The 18,159-nt window shown below is 44.4% G+C and overlaps 1 protein-coding gene across 10 annotated transcripts in view; it reads right to left on the reverse strand.

Moving 5' to 3' along the window:
- Positions 1-18,159, reverse strand: part of MAPKAP1 (MAPK associated protein 1) — a 227,890-nt gene that overhangs the window by 26,875 nt on the left and 182,856 nt on the right. For all 10 annotated transcript variants that reach the window (XM_043469569.1, XM_043469561.1, XM_043469562.1 and 7 more), the window contains one exon: positions 14,596-14,736. In XM_043469569.1, coding sequence (XP_043325504.1) covers positions 14,596-14,736 — 141 coding nt within the window. The remainder of the gene's footprint in view (positions 1-14,595; positions 14,737-18,159) is intronic.

The raw sequence follows: 18,159 nt of genomic DNA on the forward strand, positions 1-18,159 counted from the left end.
GAGCTTCTGACCTGGAAAAATCTTCCACACTAAACACAGGAAAGTTTCTCTCTCGCTAAAGAACTCTCTGACACTAAGTAACTGTCCACAGCATATTTAAAGGAAGAAGGACCACAAGGTGCTTCACATAAAACCTTCCAAGCGCAAGGCTTCAGGCTGTGGAGGTACTGGTCCTCCGCTAAGGGAGACAGCCCTGGGTGTGCGCTTTATGCAACCAAGGCTTTCTAACAGGGAACCAGAATGTTAACTATGGGGACTTCAGGTTTCATTTTCAGAGCCCTGAGAGACATCACACGCTGCGCAGTGACCGGGAGCAAAGCTGCTGGGAGAACCACGACAGACCAGGGAGGCGGGGTGTCCTGGGACCACCTGGGAAACCACAGCAATGCTCCCCTGGATCTCCGAGCAGACGGTGCCCAGCCTGACACATGACATCTAGGCTAGAAGCTCTCTTTTCCCTTTTACTGAAAATCGAGGAATCTGTTCATGAAGTGAAACGAAACCCTTCAATATCCTTCCAGAGTGGGCCCCAGAAGGTATCTTGAAAGTAATTAATTTTTAGGCCACAGTTTCAAGGTCAGGGTCAAAGTGAGAACAAGCAAATGAAGATATAAGAAACCGTTAAAACCACCAAATGTACATTCTGCAACAGAAAAGACAACCAGAGTTAACATATTTCATCCTATGGATCACGCTCAGGAATTTTAAATTATCATGTGAGAAAACTTGGTAGGCCAACAGATAAGGCAGATAAAAGAAATAGCTACATTAAAAAACAAAACCCAAGAGACCACAATGACCACAGTCAGGCCAAATTTAAAATTAAAGAAGAACAGAAACACAAAATCCTAGTGATGAGTTGTGCTATGAACTCCACTCATCTCCATTTTATTTTATGAATAAAGAAATCCCAGATAGCAGCCAGACAAAGGCAGGAGGCTGGACAGACTACAGCACAGTATTACCTGCCAAAGGAGACCCTGCAGTTCAGTTGCTTAACCCCAGTCATTACCGTGTGGTCTTAGGAAAAGATGAACAATTGGTATTTTTTTAATTAATCGAATGCCGGAATTTGTCATTAGGCATCTTTCAGGAACGCCATATTTCAATTAGGCATAATGTCATCGGCCCAATTGACTCTGGACGTTCAGGTCTAGATGATTTCAGGAGGGTGAGAATGCATCAGGAGACTGATTTTATTACATTTCACTTAAAATAGATTACGACTACCCAGTCACACTCTTCCCTCCAGTTTGGTCATTAATTGTTAAAGATCTGGACATTTCTATAGTTCCCTGAAAGAAGAAAAGTACTTACACCATGGTTGTTGGTAGTAAGTGGCTCCCCCGCTCCCTACCTTCCTCTGCTTCTTATTTTGACATTTACAAAAGTCAAAACGAGCAGAGCAAAATAAATGTGCATATCTCTTCTGTGGAATAAACCCTGCCCCACATTCCTTTCTCAGAAAGGGAGGGGGACGATCATCATCAGAAAGACACGGTTTTAAAATTTTGTTCTACGGCCCTGCAACTCCTGAAGCCGTAGTCAGTCAATATTGTTAATGTAGCTTGTTAATTTGATAGGATTTGTCAGGTAACTCCACTGGAAAATTATATAAAACTGTTCCAGATGAAAAGATGATAGTGACATGAATTAAAGTGATAGAACAATAGTGGAATATAAACCAGAAATGACACCCAAAGTGGCTGTTGATTTATTGCCGTACTGAGTTTGGTTCTGGGCTCCCATGTATATTAGTGCTACAAATCTGGGTCCATTTAGCAGAGGGATGCGCATACATACATCACCAGCTCCTGCTCCAAGCCAAGGTCACTCCCCATTGCATCAATCTTTTCAACAGAGCCTACTTCACAAAGCAGGACTTTTGTAACCATCTCAGATGTAACAGACTCTCGTCCTCTTTCATCTTTCTTTTATCATGTAAAGTACACTTTAACTTCTATTATTTTTATCTGCAAATTGTTCCTGCAGAGTTCATCCATTATGGGCTGTATCTTAGCATCAGTAGCCTAAGCTCTGTTCCACCACGAGAACACTTTCCCAAACACACCCTTTCCTGGGGTTATTGTGCAGTCACCGTTCACCAAGGGGAACCCCCAAGTCTGCAGTTTGGGGATGAAGATGTGGGAGTTGAGTGTATTAGGATCAAGACAGGCAGGCAGGTGGAACACCATAGAAACAAGCGGTGTATTTCAAAACAGCTGTGTGGAAATCAGATTTTTTCTGAATCAAATCACATTTTCCCAGTGACTTCTAGTTTCAGAGATACTTTATCTTCATTTTGGATTGATCTGTAATTGGCAGGGGCTCCCAACACTTTAGTTTTAACTTTCTCTGCCCTGCAGGCTTTCAGTCAAGCAGTTAATGATCTGTAAAACACTCGCCTGCCTAGAGGAGTCACTATTTAAAGAAGCCTGTAGGGGAATCTCTCCTGATGGGAAAAATCCTTTTGTACATTAAATAATCTCCCCCTCCTTGAGATGTGTGTGAGTCTGGCTTCTTAAAGCGGGGCACACGGCCTCACAGGACCCTGCTCGCTCCTGCCGGACAAGCGGCAGCACCATTGGAGCCCACTTTGGGCACACCCAGCCTCCACTGCGGAATTCAGCCTGAAGCAAACAGACCTCCCGGCCCGGCCTGGAGCCGAAAGGACAAGGCAGCCTGGTGGAAAGGAGGGCAGTTTGGAGGCTGGTGCTACAAGCCAGGTCTGGGGCAGAGGCTGGTGAGGCATTAACTGGCACTGACTCTGCGCCAGAAAGGGTAGGAACCCCTTGCGTGCATTGATGCCAATCTCACAACCACCTTACGAGGTCGGTTCCTGTGTTTTCCTCTATTTTATATAGATGAGGAACTCGAAACCATGGGGAGGAGACGTCACTTGCCCAAGTTCACACAGCTGCCAAGGGGCAGAGCCGGAATGGGAAGAAAGCCAGGTAAGCTGGTTCCAGGACATGTCCTCTCCGCCACAGTGTTATTCTGCCAGAACTGGGCGAGGTGCTGTATATAACCTGTGTTAGGAGAGGGGGAGGCGCTGGTCTAAGGCTGGGGAGCGTTTAAGTGGGAAAGCCGTGTTCACACCCAGAGCCATCCGGGTCCCGAGTGTGGGACCTACCCCAATGCTCCTCACCCAGTCTTTGGTCTTCTCTCTCCATTTTCACCAAGAAACAAATAATAGTCAAAGGTGCCAATAAATGCACACCTTTAATTTTGTTCATACGTGGCAAAATGAAGCAGGACGTTCTACCAATGTCCTTCCGGTCAGCCACCGAGCATGGTTCTGATCTCCTTGGTTAAAGCTTTTGTGTCAAGTCTCTGAAGAAAAGGGCTTCCTTGGTGGCTCAGCTGGTAAAGAATGAGCCTGCAGTGCAGGAGACCCAGGTTCGATTCCTGGGTTGGGAAGATCCCCTAGAGCAGGAAATGCCAACCCACTCCAGCATTCTTGTCTGGAGAATCTCATGCACAGAGGAGCCTGGCGGGCTACAGTCTGTGGGGTCACACAGAGTCAGTCGGACATGACTGAGTGACTAATAATTTCACTTTCTTCTGAAGGAAAGGCAGAGGCACTCCTTGAAGTGTCATTTATGCATGATTAACAGGTAATTCAAATGATAAATATATGTCCAAGAAAAGACGGGAAAGATGGTTTACATTTCTCTAACTTAAATGGCCAACAACAGAGGACTAGTTAAGACAACCATGTCGGAATACAATACAACCATGAAAAATTATGTATAAGAAAAGCTCTGATTTGGAAAAATTCTTATGATGCTAGGTGAAAGGACAGGGAAAATATTTATAGAAAAGAGGTCAAAAGGATATGCTTCACTGGTTAAGTCAACTCTGGTCAGTGGAAATTTCACCAAAATAAAAACAAACATCATTTTAAAAGTTGACTTTTTTTTGTGGGGGCTGGTTTCTACTTCAGAATTCAGAACCCTTTCCCAGTTTTGAAAACAAGAGAGGAAAGGACTATGTTAAATTCTGTAATTGGTAATGATGAGAAGTGATCCTAAACTGGAGACGCCCTCCCCCGAGCAGTCCTCCGGTACCCACAGGGCTGCAAACATGGGTGCCACTCTGACTGACGGTGCCTGGGAGGCTCCACTCCAGCAGGCTCGGCCAGTGAGGAGGAGGAGAGGACGCAGGCTGGCCCGAAGCGGCCAGGGCTGGCTCCTTCCCTCGGAAACAAGGGAGGCCATTCGTCTCCTTTACCAGCTCTCTTCCCCAACCCACTTATCCAAAGCCATCCGTCATGACCTTTTCATGTTCCCACTTCTGACAGCTTCCAGATACAGTGAGTCAAACTTCACTGGGAGCAAACTATCACACCAACTGTCAAAGCAGAAAACACTGCCTGATTGCTGTCCTACATCAACGCCAGTGTATAAATCCTTCCTTAACAAGACAGCTCAAAATGAACAAAAATGCAACTCTAACTTATATACAACTCTCTGGGGAGACTATTTGTCCTAGGCCTTAGAGTTATCACCAGGAGACCTGTGTCTGTTTTAGCTAACTGAAAGATTTCCCTAAGAGGAAATTAGCCCTGTGCATTACTTCTGCTAACATAGACTGGGCACCTACCCTGGACAATCTCTGTGCTGGGTCCCTTCACGTGTAGCAACTTATCACAAGCTCAGCATATCTCTATTAGGAAGGCAGGAGCAGCCCAGTTTGTATTTCAAGGCAGTGGCATAGAGGTTAGGGACAGGGAATTCTGGAGTCAGACAGTCCTGATCCTGACTTTGGGGATCAGCTTCTCTACTTTTTAAACTCTTGTTATTTTGGGAAAGTTGCTAAAAAATGGCAATAACAGAATCCACCTCATGGGTTTGTTATAAGGATTGAATGAATAAGATTTGTAAAAGTGTTTGCAACAGTGCTTAATCCACAGCTAGTGCCCTTCCCTAGTGGCTCAGATGGTAAAGAATTTGCTTGCAATGCATAAGATGCCAGTTTGATCCCTGGGTCGGGAAGATTCCCTGGAGAAGGGAATGTCTACCCACTCCAGTATTCTTACCTGGAGAATCCCATGGGCAGAGGAACCTGGTGGGCTACAGTCCTTGGGGTTGCAAAAAGTTGGACACGACTGAGTGATTCACATACACAGGGACACCTACTACTACTTCTCATGACTGCTGTTATCCGGAGTCAGGCACTAGGCTAAGGGATGCGACACAGATGAAGAGATGACGGTCAGGACGAGTGTGAGCTCGGAGAGCCTCGGGAGGGATACGAACAAGGGACCTGCCAGGCCCTCGTCTGGGGTGAGGGTAGGGGGTGATTCTCTCGAGGACCCACTCTATACCCCAGTATGGGAAGCACCAGGATCCAGAATGACTGTTCAATTGCAGAGACCAATGCCCTCAACCCTATGAATCCTGGGAATAGCCTCCTATCCCCAAGAGGGCAAACTTCTTCCTGGCAACCTCCAAGAGTTCAATTCAAAATCAGGAAGAACATTCTCACACCTGAAGTTGTGGAAACTCTGGTGATAGGGAACCCCTGCCCTGCACGGTCTCCAGGTCATTAATCTGGAGATTTTGATCCGCCGATGTTATCCTGGGCAAAGTGACAGTCTCCCTCGGTGAGCCTGAGCTTCCTCCCTTGTAAAATGGGGAAGCAACAGTACCAACTTCCAGGGCATCATGAAGGTAGAATGGCTTAAGCATGTAGAAAAGAGCAGAGTGCCTGGGAAATTATAAGGACTCAATCAGTATCAGAATTACTACTAAAAATGACCGTGGAAAGGTGAAATGACATACTTGCCCAGGGTGAATCACGTTAGTAAACAGCAAAGTTGGGGCTGAAGCCCAGGTCTATGGGACTAAGTCCAGTGTGTGTTCTGACCCCTCAGCTGTTCCCTACTGTCCCAGAGAGGCATGTGTGACTCTTAGAAGGCACAGCCCCCCTCAGGGCACACTTAAAATGCCCTTCCAAGAAGCTGAAACAGCAGTTCGGCAAAAATTAGGGCATTTAACATTCCATACCTCAGTGTATTTCCTGAGTTACTGTTTATTTGTTTAGACATCATGAGCTGTGGTTCATTCATCAATTTCCTACAACCGTGAATCTGAGACTACAAAAGCCCCACCACTGTTAAATCCCAGAGTTGCTTTTTACACAGTTCTACAATCCTCTTGTCTTTCGGTTACCTATAGCCTTCGAAAGCCTGGAAAAGCCCCCTGGGAGGGCCACTGAACAACTCCTTGCCAGAGTGGATTTTGCTAAATCTATATAGCAATCGATAGCATCCGCAGAGCAGGCAGGGAAGTCTTTGAAACTTTTCTGAATTTACACACAGGATCAGATACACAGGCTGTTTGGGCTTAATGAGACCTGAGAGATCACCCAGTCTGGTACTTTCATTCTCCATATGAAGAAATTGAGGCTCAGGGCTGGGTATACCTTGTCTGATGTCACCCATTAATGACAAAACTACAAAAGAATTCATGTCCCCAAATGAATAAGCTGGGGCTTAAAAAGACCCAGTGTATCTCTCTATGCACTTTTATAATGATCAAATGCATTGCAATATAAAATGCACAGTCTCTGACAATTTATCAGGGATCCAAAACGAGATCAGTAGAACCTTACATTCTTGAGATCAAGTGGATCACTGGTTCTTTTAAGTAGATAAACATCCCCAAGCCACTTGGGATCCAGAGCTAAATGCGGCCAACTTCAACGTATGATCAGAGACTTGGGAACAAGTCTGCTATACTTCACTGGACCGTTACCCTTGGGATGCAAGCTCAGAGGTGGCCTGACCATGAGTGAGACCAGGTCTGTGCAGCAGGACTCAGTACAGTACTCAGCACAAGGAGCTTCCTAAACAAGACCCTGGACTGCTTACTCTCAGTAAAACCCATCCTTGGACGAGGTCTCAATTCTCGCTGTAGAGGAGGCAGTTGCAAAGATTTTATACTGGGGAGGTCAGGTTCCCAAACTAAATATTCTCCTGGTAAATACATGGTTCCCATGGGGCGTTAGTGGTAAAGAACCTGCCTGCCAATACTTGCTCCCTGGGTGGGGAGGATTCCCTGGAGGAGGGCATGGCAACCCACTCCAGTATTCTTGCCTGGAGAATCCCACAGATAGAGAAGCCTGGTGGGCTACAGTCCAAAGGACTGCAAAGAGTCAGACACGACTGAAGCGACTTGGCAAATAAAACTCATGTGAACTTAAATGTGAGGAAGCAGTAATATTGTTTCTTGAGAGAATTTTATAATTAATCACTTGCAGAATGAGGAAACATCAGATCTTCCCCATGCTCAGTACACTGGTGGTGCTCAAGTGCCAAGGATGAGGAAGTGGTAAAAAGAATATGGAACCTTGGTCAACTTTCATCTATCTGATTCTGATTAATTTCCATTATGCCAGTGGTTATCCACTTTTTCCAGTTTTTAATTATTTCTTAGCCATCTGAGGAGCCTGGCACATTGTCATTAGTAATCCTGGATTACCCAGCAGGGATTCTCAGAAGGGAAGATCTGGGAATGGAGAGGAAAGCATACAGTTAGAAAAAGCCCCTCGAGTTTCTGACATTTTCCGTCAGGAGATTTTCCCTTGACTTGATCACTGCATTAAGCACTGATGTGGTAAAGACATTTTCCAGAGGAAGTCTTGATAGTGTCTGTCCTGCTACTTCACAGGTTCAGGTTCACTAGGATTTGTTAAATTCTGTTCCAACTTTTGGTTCAGAAAATGTTGCCACAATAGGAAGAAAATCATCATTTATTACTAGAATTTGTTACTAGCTTATTGTTATGAGTACTTAGAATGTTAGAATCTGCATTCTCAAATTACTCAGTGGATCCAGGGATCTTGGAGCTAAGCCCAATGCATGTCTCCCCACGAACGTTTTAGTGTCCCTGCATGGAGAAGGGTTATCTCCTTAGTATTTAATCTGAGATGGAAACATGGAAGGGAGATGAGTCCGTTTCTTAACACACATTTCCAGATTGTGCCATTACTTGAACTATACTCCATCGGAAAGTAACAGGGGCATATACTTTATTCAAACAGCCACATGAACTACTTTTAGTGTCAGAGTGAGCCTGAGGAGTAATAAGCCCAGGCCACAGATACAGATTTCACTCCGGCAGTCCTGTGTTGTAATGTCTTTCTTAAGTTTGCATGCTATGTGTTAAAAGTGACACTGTGATAAGGTCTTCTCTTGAGGTCTGGCTTGGGTACTGACCAGTGGATTAAATAACGACAACAGGTGGCACACACGCTGCGTCTCATCACGCTCGGGCCCAGGGCAGACATTGTTAATCAATCACCGAGTTGACGCGGCGCTCTCATGCAGCCTGAGATGCTACCTCAGCGCAGTGCTCCGGGCAGCCATTATAAACCTGACTGGAGCTGGCTTGAGACGAAGCCCTCTTTGTTTCTCTAAGGTATGTGCTACTGTACTTAATACTTCTGTTAACAAACTACTGTGACCACAAGTGTTATGATTATGCGTATGGACTGTTTTATGAAGAGAGAATGGAGGTAACCATGGAAACTTTTGGAAGAGGTTATTTTATAATCTTACACAATAATGACATGGATGGAATTCGTGGTATAGTATATGTTCAGTAACATATTCTTTTAGCGATGTGGAGATGGGCAACACTGACAATTAAGAAGTGAAGGGCTCAAGTTAGCCTAAGTGGCACGACTATCAAAACACTTCTCAGCCTGAGACCCTGTGCTGGGAAAACCAGGCTGACCTGCCCAATCAGTAAAAACAAGCCTTGGACAAAGAGATAAGGGGTAAGAAAGTCCTTTGAATACTGTGAGACTGCATTTCCCAAACCCCACAATTATGAAGAGATTCTGAGCCAACAGATCTGGGACGAGGCCAGGAGTTGGTGATTCTGATACACGGTCATGGTAGGAACTGCTGCTTTAGGGTACCATGTAAACGAGAGGCCTTGCCTGTCTTGATTCTTACATGGGTTTATTGGCGGCCCCTTGGCTGGTGTGTCATAATTAATTCAGTTTCTGTTAGCCAGCTAATAAGAGCTTATTGATAGTATACCATGGCTTCATAGATCATGGCTGGCATTCGCCATCTGACCCTTTTCTTTAACTTTTTGACTATACCATGTGGCAAACATGATCTTAGTTCCCCAACCAGGGATGGAACCTGTGCCCCCTGCGGTGGAAGTTCAGAGTCTTAACCACTGGACCATCAAGGAAGTCCACCTTTTAATGCTTGTAGAGTCAATTTCCCCAAACCTACTTCAACCTGCCAGCCTTGGGATGTGTGGGTAGCAGCCATGTCTTGGTGCCCGATCCTGTGGTCAAGCATACAGGATCTCAAGTTAATGGGAAAAAAATCTCAACTTGGTATAAGTTCAAGCAAGGTCTACGCTTAAAGGGTATCTGTGCTTTGAGGCCCAACGTGGAAGGGAAGTAGACAAGATGAAAAAAAAAAAATCCAAAACTGTTTTTGGGAAATATAGGCACGGTCAAGCATGATGGCTTTGTCTGGTGAGTTTTCTGGGTTGGTAGAGCAAGGATGGCAAACAGATTTCAGCCTATGAACCAACACCAACTGATTGGTGAGTGCTGCTTCTGGGCTGTGTTGGAAAGGATTCTGGGGTCAGGTCTGTGCCCAGAGGGAAGAGGTGCAGGGATTGGTCAACAGTGTGAATGGAGGAGGGACTACCAGCACACACGCTACCCTGACACTGACCTCAAGGTGCTAGGGGAGGGAGAAGAGGGAAGGATGCACAGATGTTTGGAATGGGCCAACTGCAAGTAATCACTTCCTTGGTGAAGGGACACTATTAACGACTGAGGCATCTGTCATGTGATGGACTGGATTGAGTGTATGGGATTGACTTTCAGTCCCAGTTCTGCTACTGGGATGGATATCCTACTGTGTATGTGATGGCTGAGGGGGAGGGCAAGACAGTACTTGTTAAGTAACAGCTAAATGCCAATAAGCACCAAGTGCTTTACATACATTGCGGGATTTCATTAACTCCTCCAAGTGTCAGTTTTCTGTCACGAAATGGGAATAGCATTGTCAATGTGGTGTGCCGATTAAATATGGTAAAGGGGTGAAAGTTCACTGTATGCCATACGTTGTTATAGGAATACAGAACTGGTGCAAGGAGGATCTGCTTTCAAGGCCGGATCCAGTGGTTAGCCACAGGCCTCAGCCTCAGACAGTCCTGGGTTCTGATCTCAGCTTCACTACTTACTACATTTCCCCTACACCCCATTTTCCCCACATAAAAAACAGAGATAATATCAGTACTATCTAATAAAGTCCTATGATCACAGGAGACAATGCAAGAATGACCAGCACAGTGTTTGGCATATAGCAAGCATTTGATAAATGATATCTTCTTTTAAAAATTATAGAGCTTCCCGTGTGGCTCAGCTGGTGAAGAACCTGCCTGCAATCTGGGAGACCTGGGTTCAATCCCTGGGTTGGGAAGATTCCCCTGGAGGAGGGAAAGGCTACCCACTCCAGTACTCTGGCCTGGAGAATTCCATTGGCTGTATAGTCCATGGGGTTGCAAAGAGTCGGACATGACTGAGTGACTTTCACTTCACTTTAAAAATTATAATTTTTCTTGTTAATATTATATAAAAAAAATTAGATTGTTGCCCCAAGTTTCATGAAAGGCCTCCAATAGTTTTTCATTCATATAAAAGTCTGGTGGAAAATCGATTGAATTTGGGGTCTTGCAGATCAAAATCTGAGTCTCTTATCCCCTGACTTTTGCAGAGACAAGTGGCAGATGGTGAAACTAGAACATCGGCCCCTGCTCCTCGATCGGGAGGCAGGCCGCTGTCATGGCACCATGGAGCTCGGGGACACCGAGTCGCGGCAACATGTTCTCAGGTACCACTCACTCAGAGCGGACGGCTGGTCTTCTCTGGGATCGGCAGCGCTGCTGGGTGAATGCCGCACACAGACACTTACTGCTTAGAAGAACTTGCCACGGGGGGCAAGTGAAATCTCTGCTCTCACTGACACAGGATGGACGAGCGGAGGAGACCATCCATCAGTGTCAGGAAAGATCTGAAGCACCTGGCTAGTCAGTTGAAATAAAATAAATTATTTACTGATCTCAGAATCCAGCTGCTCACTTGACTGCTCATAAACAGTGTGTGCTGCCCTGAACTTCGCAGTTGATTCTGTTTCAGAAAGGAAGAATTTCCGGACTGCTGCGTGCAGGCTTTTGTTGTTGTTGTTGTGAGAATGAGAGGGTGTTACCATTTGCTTTCCAAGGAGGAAGTGTGTATCTGAATTCATGTGCATGGGAATAGGAAGTGGACTTATTCACTGCATGATATAGTACTCATGGGCATGGTTATCCGACTGTCACAAAATTATTGTGCTTAAGATTAATTAATGAAGCCTTTGCTTATAATGCTAAAGGCTAAATTTAGATTCATAATGGAAACAAATGCTCTGATACCTATTTTAGAAGTGCCTCAGTTGTGACTCTCCACCAGAGGGCGCTATGGGTGTCACTGGAAGCATCCAGAGGTGACCACGACCAGCTTCCCAGTCATCTGGCTTCTGAGAACCAATGCTCTATAGAGAGATACCTGTGTTACCAGCATCATCCATGCCTACCTGACAAGTCCGCACCATGACACTGCCAATAGAAAGTGAAAGTGAAAGTCATTCAGTCGTGTCCAACTCTTTGCGACCCTATGGACTGTACAGTCCATGGAATTCTCCAGGCCAGATTAGTGGAGTGGGTAGCCTTTCCATTCTCCAGGGGATCTTCCTAACCTAGGGATCGAACCCAGGTCTCCTGCATTGCAGGCAGATTCTTTACCAGCTGAGCCACAAGGGAAGCCCCTCGCCAACAGAGCCACTACCTAATCTGAGTGATCTGGTTAAATACTTTGAAGATGGTGGACCAGGAGAGAAAGTAATAAATAAAATAAATGTTAATGACAATGATAACATTAAAATAAACTTCTGTGGGCCGCTTTCATACACAGTCTTGAAAGGTAAACATTATAATTCCCACTTCATAAATGTCAAACATGAAGACTGAAAGAGGAAGGAACTTGCCTAAGATTAGGCTGCAGGTAAGCGGTAAAGCTGGGATTCAAACCCACTGTTCCCTGCAGAGTTGGGTGTCTTTGCACAGATCCTTTTGTGAGCTTTTCCCTTTGGATTAATATACAGATCAGAATCTCATAAATTCAAGTTTGGCTTTTACCTTTCAGAAAAACTTTGGGGAAAGAAATCCACACTATCGGTTATCTTTCCAAGGCACTGCTTTCCACCTGGGGAGACAGCAGGAATGGGTTTGCTGATTATGCTCGCCTGGGAGGATCCCTGTCTTGTACCCTGGACCTCTATCTGCAGTCAGGCTAGTTACTGGGCTTCTTAAAGTTAGAACCACTCAGAAAAAGCAGACCTTCTGTTACTGGGAAAGAACTGCAGGCAAGCACGATGTCTGAGTAGCACTCTTATCTTCACAAACTTTTAATTGAGGATATACAAACAGAAAGTGCATAAATCCTAAGACTATATAAAACCTGACTTTCCCACCAAGTCTACAGAAATCATGTAATCAGCACCCGGACCAAGAAACAGAGCTTTACCAGCACCCCAGATGCATCCCCTCCAGTCACTGCAGTCTCTTCAGCCTTGGATAACCACTGTCATTACGTCTACAGATTATCTTTGTGTATTTTTGAACATTATATAGACGGAACCATTCAGCATGTACTTTCACCCCCTTTCTGGCTTGTTTTTGAGCCACCTCATTATTTTTACTTCTGTGAGAGATACCAGAAAAAGCACCTTTAGGAAGAAAAACACTGAAGAACTTTATGTTTTAACAATCAACATTAAATAAGCCTTTTGTACCATTTTGGAGGTTTTTTGTGAGGAGGGATAAAGAGGTCTACAGAGGGGGAAAGAAGATGGGTTCTGTGTGTTCTGACTCTAAGATACTGGTGCTAATTTCTCTATTTAGTCTGTCATAATCACCATCATCTTAGAAGCTGATGTTTATTGAGCACTTGCTATGTGCCAGGTGCCTTTCTAAGTATTCCATGTGTGATAAGACATTTGGTCCCCACAATCACCCCATCTGTGAGATAGAGACTATTCATCTTACAAATGAGGAGACTATAGCTTTGCATCACTTGCCTGTGTTGATATAGCTAACGAATGAGTCAGGGTTTGAACCGAGACTTCTAACTCTTGAGTCTGTCCTCCAAGTTTCCACTATGTTGCATCTCCACTAACAGATCTTTCTTAAGAAGGTCTACCAACTGCCAGGCCTTGGCTAATAAGCTCGATGGAGTATCTGACTTGTTCCCCACAGTAATGCTAAGAAGCTGGCACACTCACACTCTCATTTAAACAGAACAGAATCGAGGCTCAGAAAAATTAAGACATTGCCTAATATGGCTGGTTGTTGACAGAGTCACAGTTTAAACCAGATGTGATTCCAATGCTCATCTCTTAATTACTAAGCTACTGTCAGCTTACTTCAAGCTCCTGTCAGTCAAGCTGGTAAGAGATATTTGAGAGATTTTTGAGACTTATTACACATTAGCTGGACTAATGCCCATGTAAGAAAAGGTTTTATTATGAGACACATATGAAACCTTTCTGAGAAATAGAACATTCATGAGTCTTAGAGTTAGAATTCAAGCTTTCTCCCTTTGCACATGAAGTAAAGGATGCCCAGGCAGGGGTGGTGTGGCTGAGGTCCCAGCAGAGCCCAGGGAGAGGCCAGCTCCCCGACTGAGAAGGCCTGGCACCTGTACCTATTGCCCCCCTCCTGTCGTCCTCTGTTAGGAAACAGGGGCACTCACATTGGCCAGACCAGGATTCTTCCCTGAAACCACCTGCTGTGTGAGTGTGGGCATGAGACGTCACCTCTCTGCACCTCATCTATTTAATACCTTCTCTGTCAGATGGAGACAGTAAAAGTACCTATATTTTAGGTAGGTTAGTAACACACGTAAAGCACTCACACGTGAGGATACCTCTAGGTAACAGCCATGAGGAGGATGAAGATGGTGTGGTGTTCACATCATGTTGACAACCATGGCACTTTTTCTACTCCTGTTAGGTTTAAGTCATAATAGAAATTCAGTGCTTCATGGAAACAAATTAACCCCACATATTAACTGAATTTTAGTTCCAGATTATCTGGTGAGGATCCAAATATAGCTTCTGAGATCATTAAAAAAAGCCTCCTGAATAAAGGCATGAATGAACAGCAATGAATTCACGGAATGAGAACAGGCAAGTGGCGATGTTACAAAGCAGTTCTAAGGAGAGGATGTGAGAAAATTATAGAATGGAAATTATGGAACTCCACAAAAGTCAATCAGTTTGAAAAGAGTCTCAAGTTAGTTCTATTTCTAATCTTCTGCTTCATAAAAAAGAAGACAAGATAGAGCACTCAGGCGGCAAAAAGGAGTGACTTTAAATTTCATTGTTTCAACATTTGCTCTGAAAACAAATTGCCGTTCGTCATTCAGGTCACACAAAAGCGGCAAATTGTTCCTCTCCCTATTTCGACATTGACCACTTACAGAAAGTCTGTCATCTGTCCACGCACTTACCTAACTGGACGTCGGTCGTGAAGCGGAGTCTGTGGATCATGCTGACTTTGAATGACTTGTAGTGGTGGCTGCTCAACATATCCTGCACTGTAGCTATGTCAATCTGCGAATCCTCCTCGAAAACCCCGTCTGCCCTTGAACCTGGGGAGGAAAAAGCAGTTTAACACATAAAGATACATGAGGCTTGGCAAATGGTGTCTGCTTTAAAATGCTTTGGGATAAATTAAAATAATATGGGCTATTTAATTTGGAAAAGAAAAGGCTGAGCGATGACTTAATAATGCCATTCCAGTAAACAGAGAACGGTAACATATTAATCACTCAACAATTAATTCCACAAACACTGCCTTGTTCTGTGGCAGCCCCTTGGCAGACCGGCAGCCATACAGAGGGCAGAAAAACTCCTGCTCACCAGAAGCTCTGTCTCCACAAGAGTAAGTCCAAGTCACAAAAACGCGGTTACTCAGATTCTTGCTTCTTTTTCTAATAATTTTCGTGATTATAAGAGTAATCCATGCTCCTTGAAGAATCCTTGTCCTTTCCAAGATTCTCAAACCATCAGTTTATCAGCTCCGTGTCCCATGGCCCACAGCCTCCACTGGTTCAGCTACAAGCCTGCTTACACCCAGATGGCCGTGGCAGTCAGTGGCCTCCTGGCCATCAGGCTCCTCAGCAATCCAGCTCCTACAGGACTTTCCAGTTTGTCTTTCTAAAGCTTTGATCAGTTACTCACTCATCAAACGTCTAGTCAGAGCTTTGTGCACACCAAATACTCAGATACTGGGGACAAATAAGAAGACTGGAGCTCAGAAATCCTCCCTGGCTTCCCAAGGCCTCCTGAATGAAGCACACTCTTTTCAGTCAAGCAATCAAGGATGTCCAGTCTTCCTGAAACAAAAGCTTCCTACTTGGCACTTTTCACACATACCTTCTCTAAGCAATTCTCAAACTCCTCAGACTGTGTACAGTCCAGGTTTCTCTACTTCTGGGCCTTTGCTCATGTGGTACCCTTGGCCTAGAACATCCCTTCTGTCAAAACTCTGCCCAGGCTAGTCAGATTCCAGCTCTCCCTGAATTCCATAGCAGCTGGTTTATACTGGACTCTGGAGCCAGGAAGACCTGGGCTCAACTTCTGGCTCTGTCTCCAAGAGTAACGTTGGACATGTGACTATTTCTCTGAACCCTAGAATCTGCCATCCATAGAATATCAAAATGTATTGAAAGAATCTAACATACAATACACGTAATAAATAGCAGTCATGGTTATTTTTATTCTCTTGTCACAGTGGATCACGTTCAGCCTTGCACTAGAATTGTTGAGTGGTTGCTCTTAAATTGGAAGCTTTGTGAGGATAAGTGAAGTTTCTTATTCATCTCTACATCTTCTCCTGCAAGCAGGACAGGCAACTGGCATGCTCTCACTAAGTTCTGCTAAACAAATCAATAATAATGATGATAGCTATTAATAGTACATGGAAGTTCTCAAGCATCAGGCATGGCGCCGAGTACTTCACACATGCATTCAAGTCTCAAGACAACCTGGCAGGAAGTTCCTAGAATTTTCATATCATACAGATGAAGAAGCCAAGGCTGTGGAGGCAAAGTCATACGGCCCAGGTCATACAAGCAAAGCTAAACTAACTCTTGTCACCCCCTACTACCAAGTCTGGAATGTGGTCCTCTGAATGCGCAGCTGCTGCGGGGAGGACGCACCTGTCTAGAAAAGGCCAACCAGAGTGGGGCGCCCGAGGCCTTGTGATGAGAACCCAGAGCGGGGTCCACAGGGAAACCATGAGAGAATTCCTTGGCACAGGGTTGGAGGAATGTAAAACTCTAGGTTTGGGCATAAAACTGGAAAATTCTATTATGCCTGCCAATTACACACTTTCCTTCCCACAGTTATTGTTTACAGGGCAGGCTTTTAAGTCAAAGCTGGCTTCTGATGCCTTCACATTGAACTGATTTATTAGGAATTGGATGTTCTATTTCCAAACACGACAACTCTTGCCAGCCTGGACCATCCTAGCACCTACAATGATGCACTCCACTCAGAAAGGCTGCAGCCTCACCTTTAAGTCTCAGCACTCACTGGATGCCTTGGACATGGTCCACATTTTGCCCTCTCTGCCCAAGTCATCCTTCTCCCCTTTCTGCTCCCTCCCGTTCTGTTCCTCCAGGCCTCCTCCTCATCCCTCTGATGAGCTTAGCTCAAGCGACACTCCAAGGAATCCTGAGTCTAGCTCAGCTGCTCCTGTCACTGCACCCTGCATTTCCCTTCAGGTTATTTATCACAGATAGTAATCGCCCGTCTCTGCCATTAGACTGTAACCCCAAGAGCAGAGACAGAGTGATTGCTTTATTAAACACCGTCGCCCAGACCCTGCTAGTGCTACCACGTACAGAATAAAGCAAGAGCTCAATAGCAATCTACTGGATGAATACCAAGCACTATATCCTCAGGATCAGAGAGGTTTCATGACTTAACCAACATCACATTGCTAGGACAGACACAGTGGCACTCAACCTTTGCAAGAAGGCCCATTAGGTAACCCTGCCCCCTCTCTCTCTGGAAAACTTGTGATTTTGGATAGAGATGTTGGGATCATATGGTTTCCCTAGTAATATGCACATTCCAAGCCAAAAGGAGAAATTAAAGTATTGAATAGTTATTCACTTTCTCTAAATATACCTTTTACTAAAACAGAACTGCCAAGATGTGTTTATTTCTATTTTAGAACCTCCTAAATTGAGAATTTTGGAGAAACACTAAAATTCTTTCATGTTTTAAATCACTGAAAGCCATCTTTTCTGAGAAAAATGCCATTATTAGATACAACCTAGCTCAAGAACTTCTGTTTTCTTTACTAATTAGTATTTTCTAAATATTGCAGGTATTTGATTTGGAAAGAGGTAACAGCTCATTTATGCTAAAATGCCAATTATTTTTTTAAAAAACCATACTTAAGAGTTTTACATTTTATGATGTTGGATTAAAACCAATTTAAAAATTACTATAACGTGACATATAATTTTTTACTGAGCAATTTCAATGCCAGCTGCTAATAAAGCATCTTAGCTGTAAATGATAATTCAGATGCTTTTAGATAAAGTGGTGCATAAATATGGCTGGAAATTGATTTAGCTTCTTGCAGAAGCTACTGAAGAATGACATATTTTGTTTAATACACCAGCTAATGTAGTCCTAAAAGCTCAAACAAGTGCCAGTTTTCACTCCTAAATTTGCTGTGGGAGATTAATGAAAACTTTATATTTTGCTGAAATGTTAATAATGGGCAGATGAGATGATAGGATTTTAGTAGAGGTCTTAAAGCTATGGAATAACCAGCAGGGCTTGTCAATTTCCTCATATTAATTTTGTTCAAGACGCAGACAGCTGGAGCTGGCTCAACGCACTAATGCTTCTCGCACTGACCTCCCACTCTCTGACAGTGTAAATTCACATCCCATTTGGGGGTTTAAGTCCTCTTGATACCTGGGTGAGTTCCGAGCCTGGCCCCGGCTGACAAGGGGCATGTTTACTTTTATGATCAGAAGGGTAACTGC

This window comes from Cervus canadensis, chromosome 5 (assembly GCF_019320065.1).
Source record: "Cervus canadensis isolate Bull #8, Minnesota chromosome 5, ASM1932006v1, whole genome shotgun sequence".
In the NCBI taxonomy this organism is placed as follows: domain Eukaryota; kingdom Metazoa; phylum Chordata; class Mammalia; order Artiodactyla; family Cervidae; genus Cervus; species Cervus canadensis.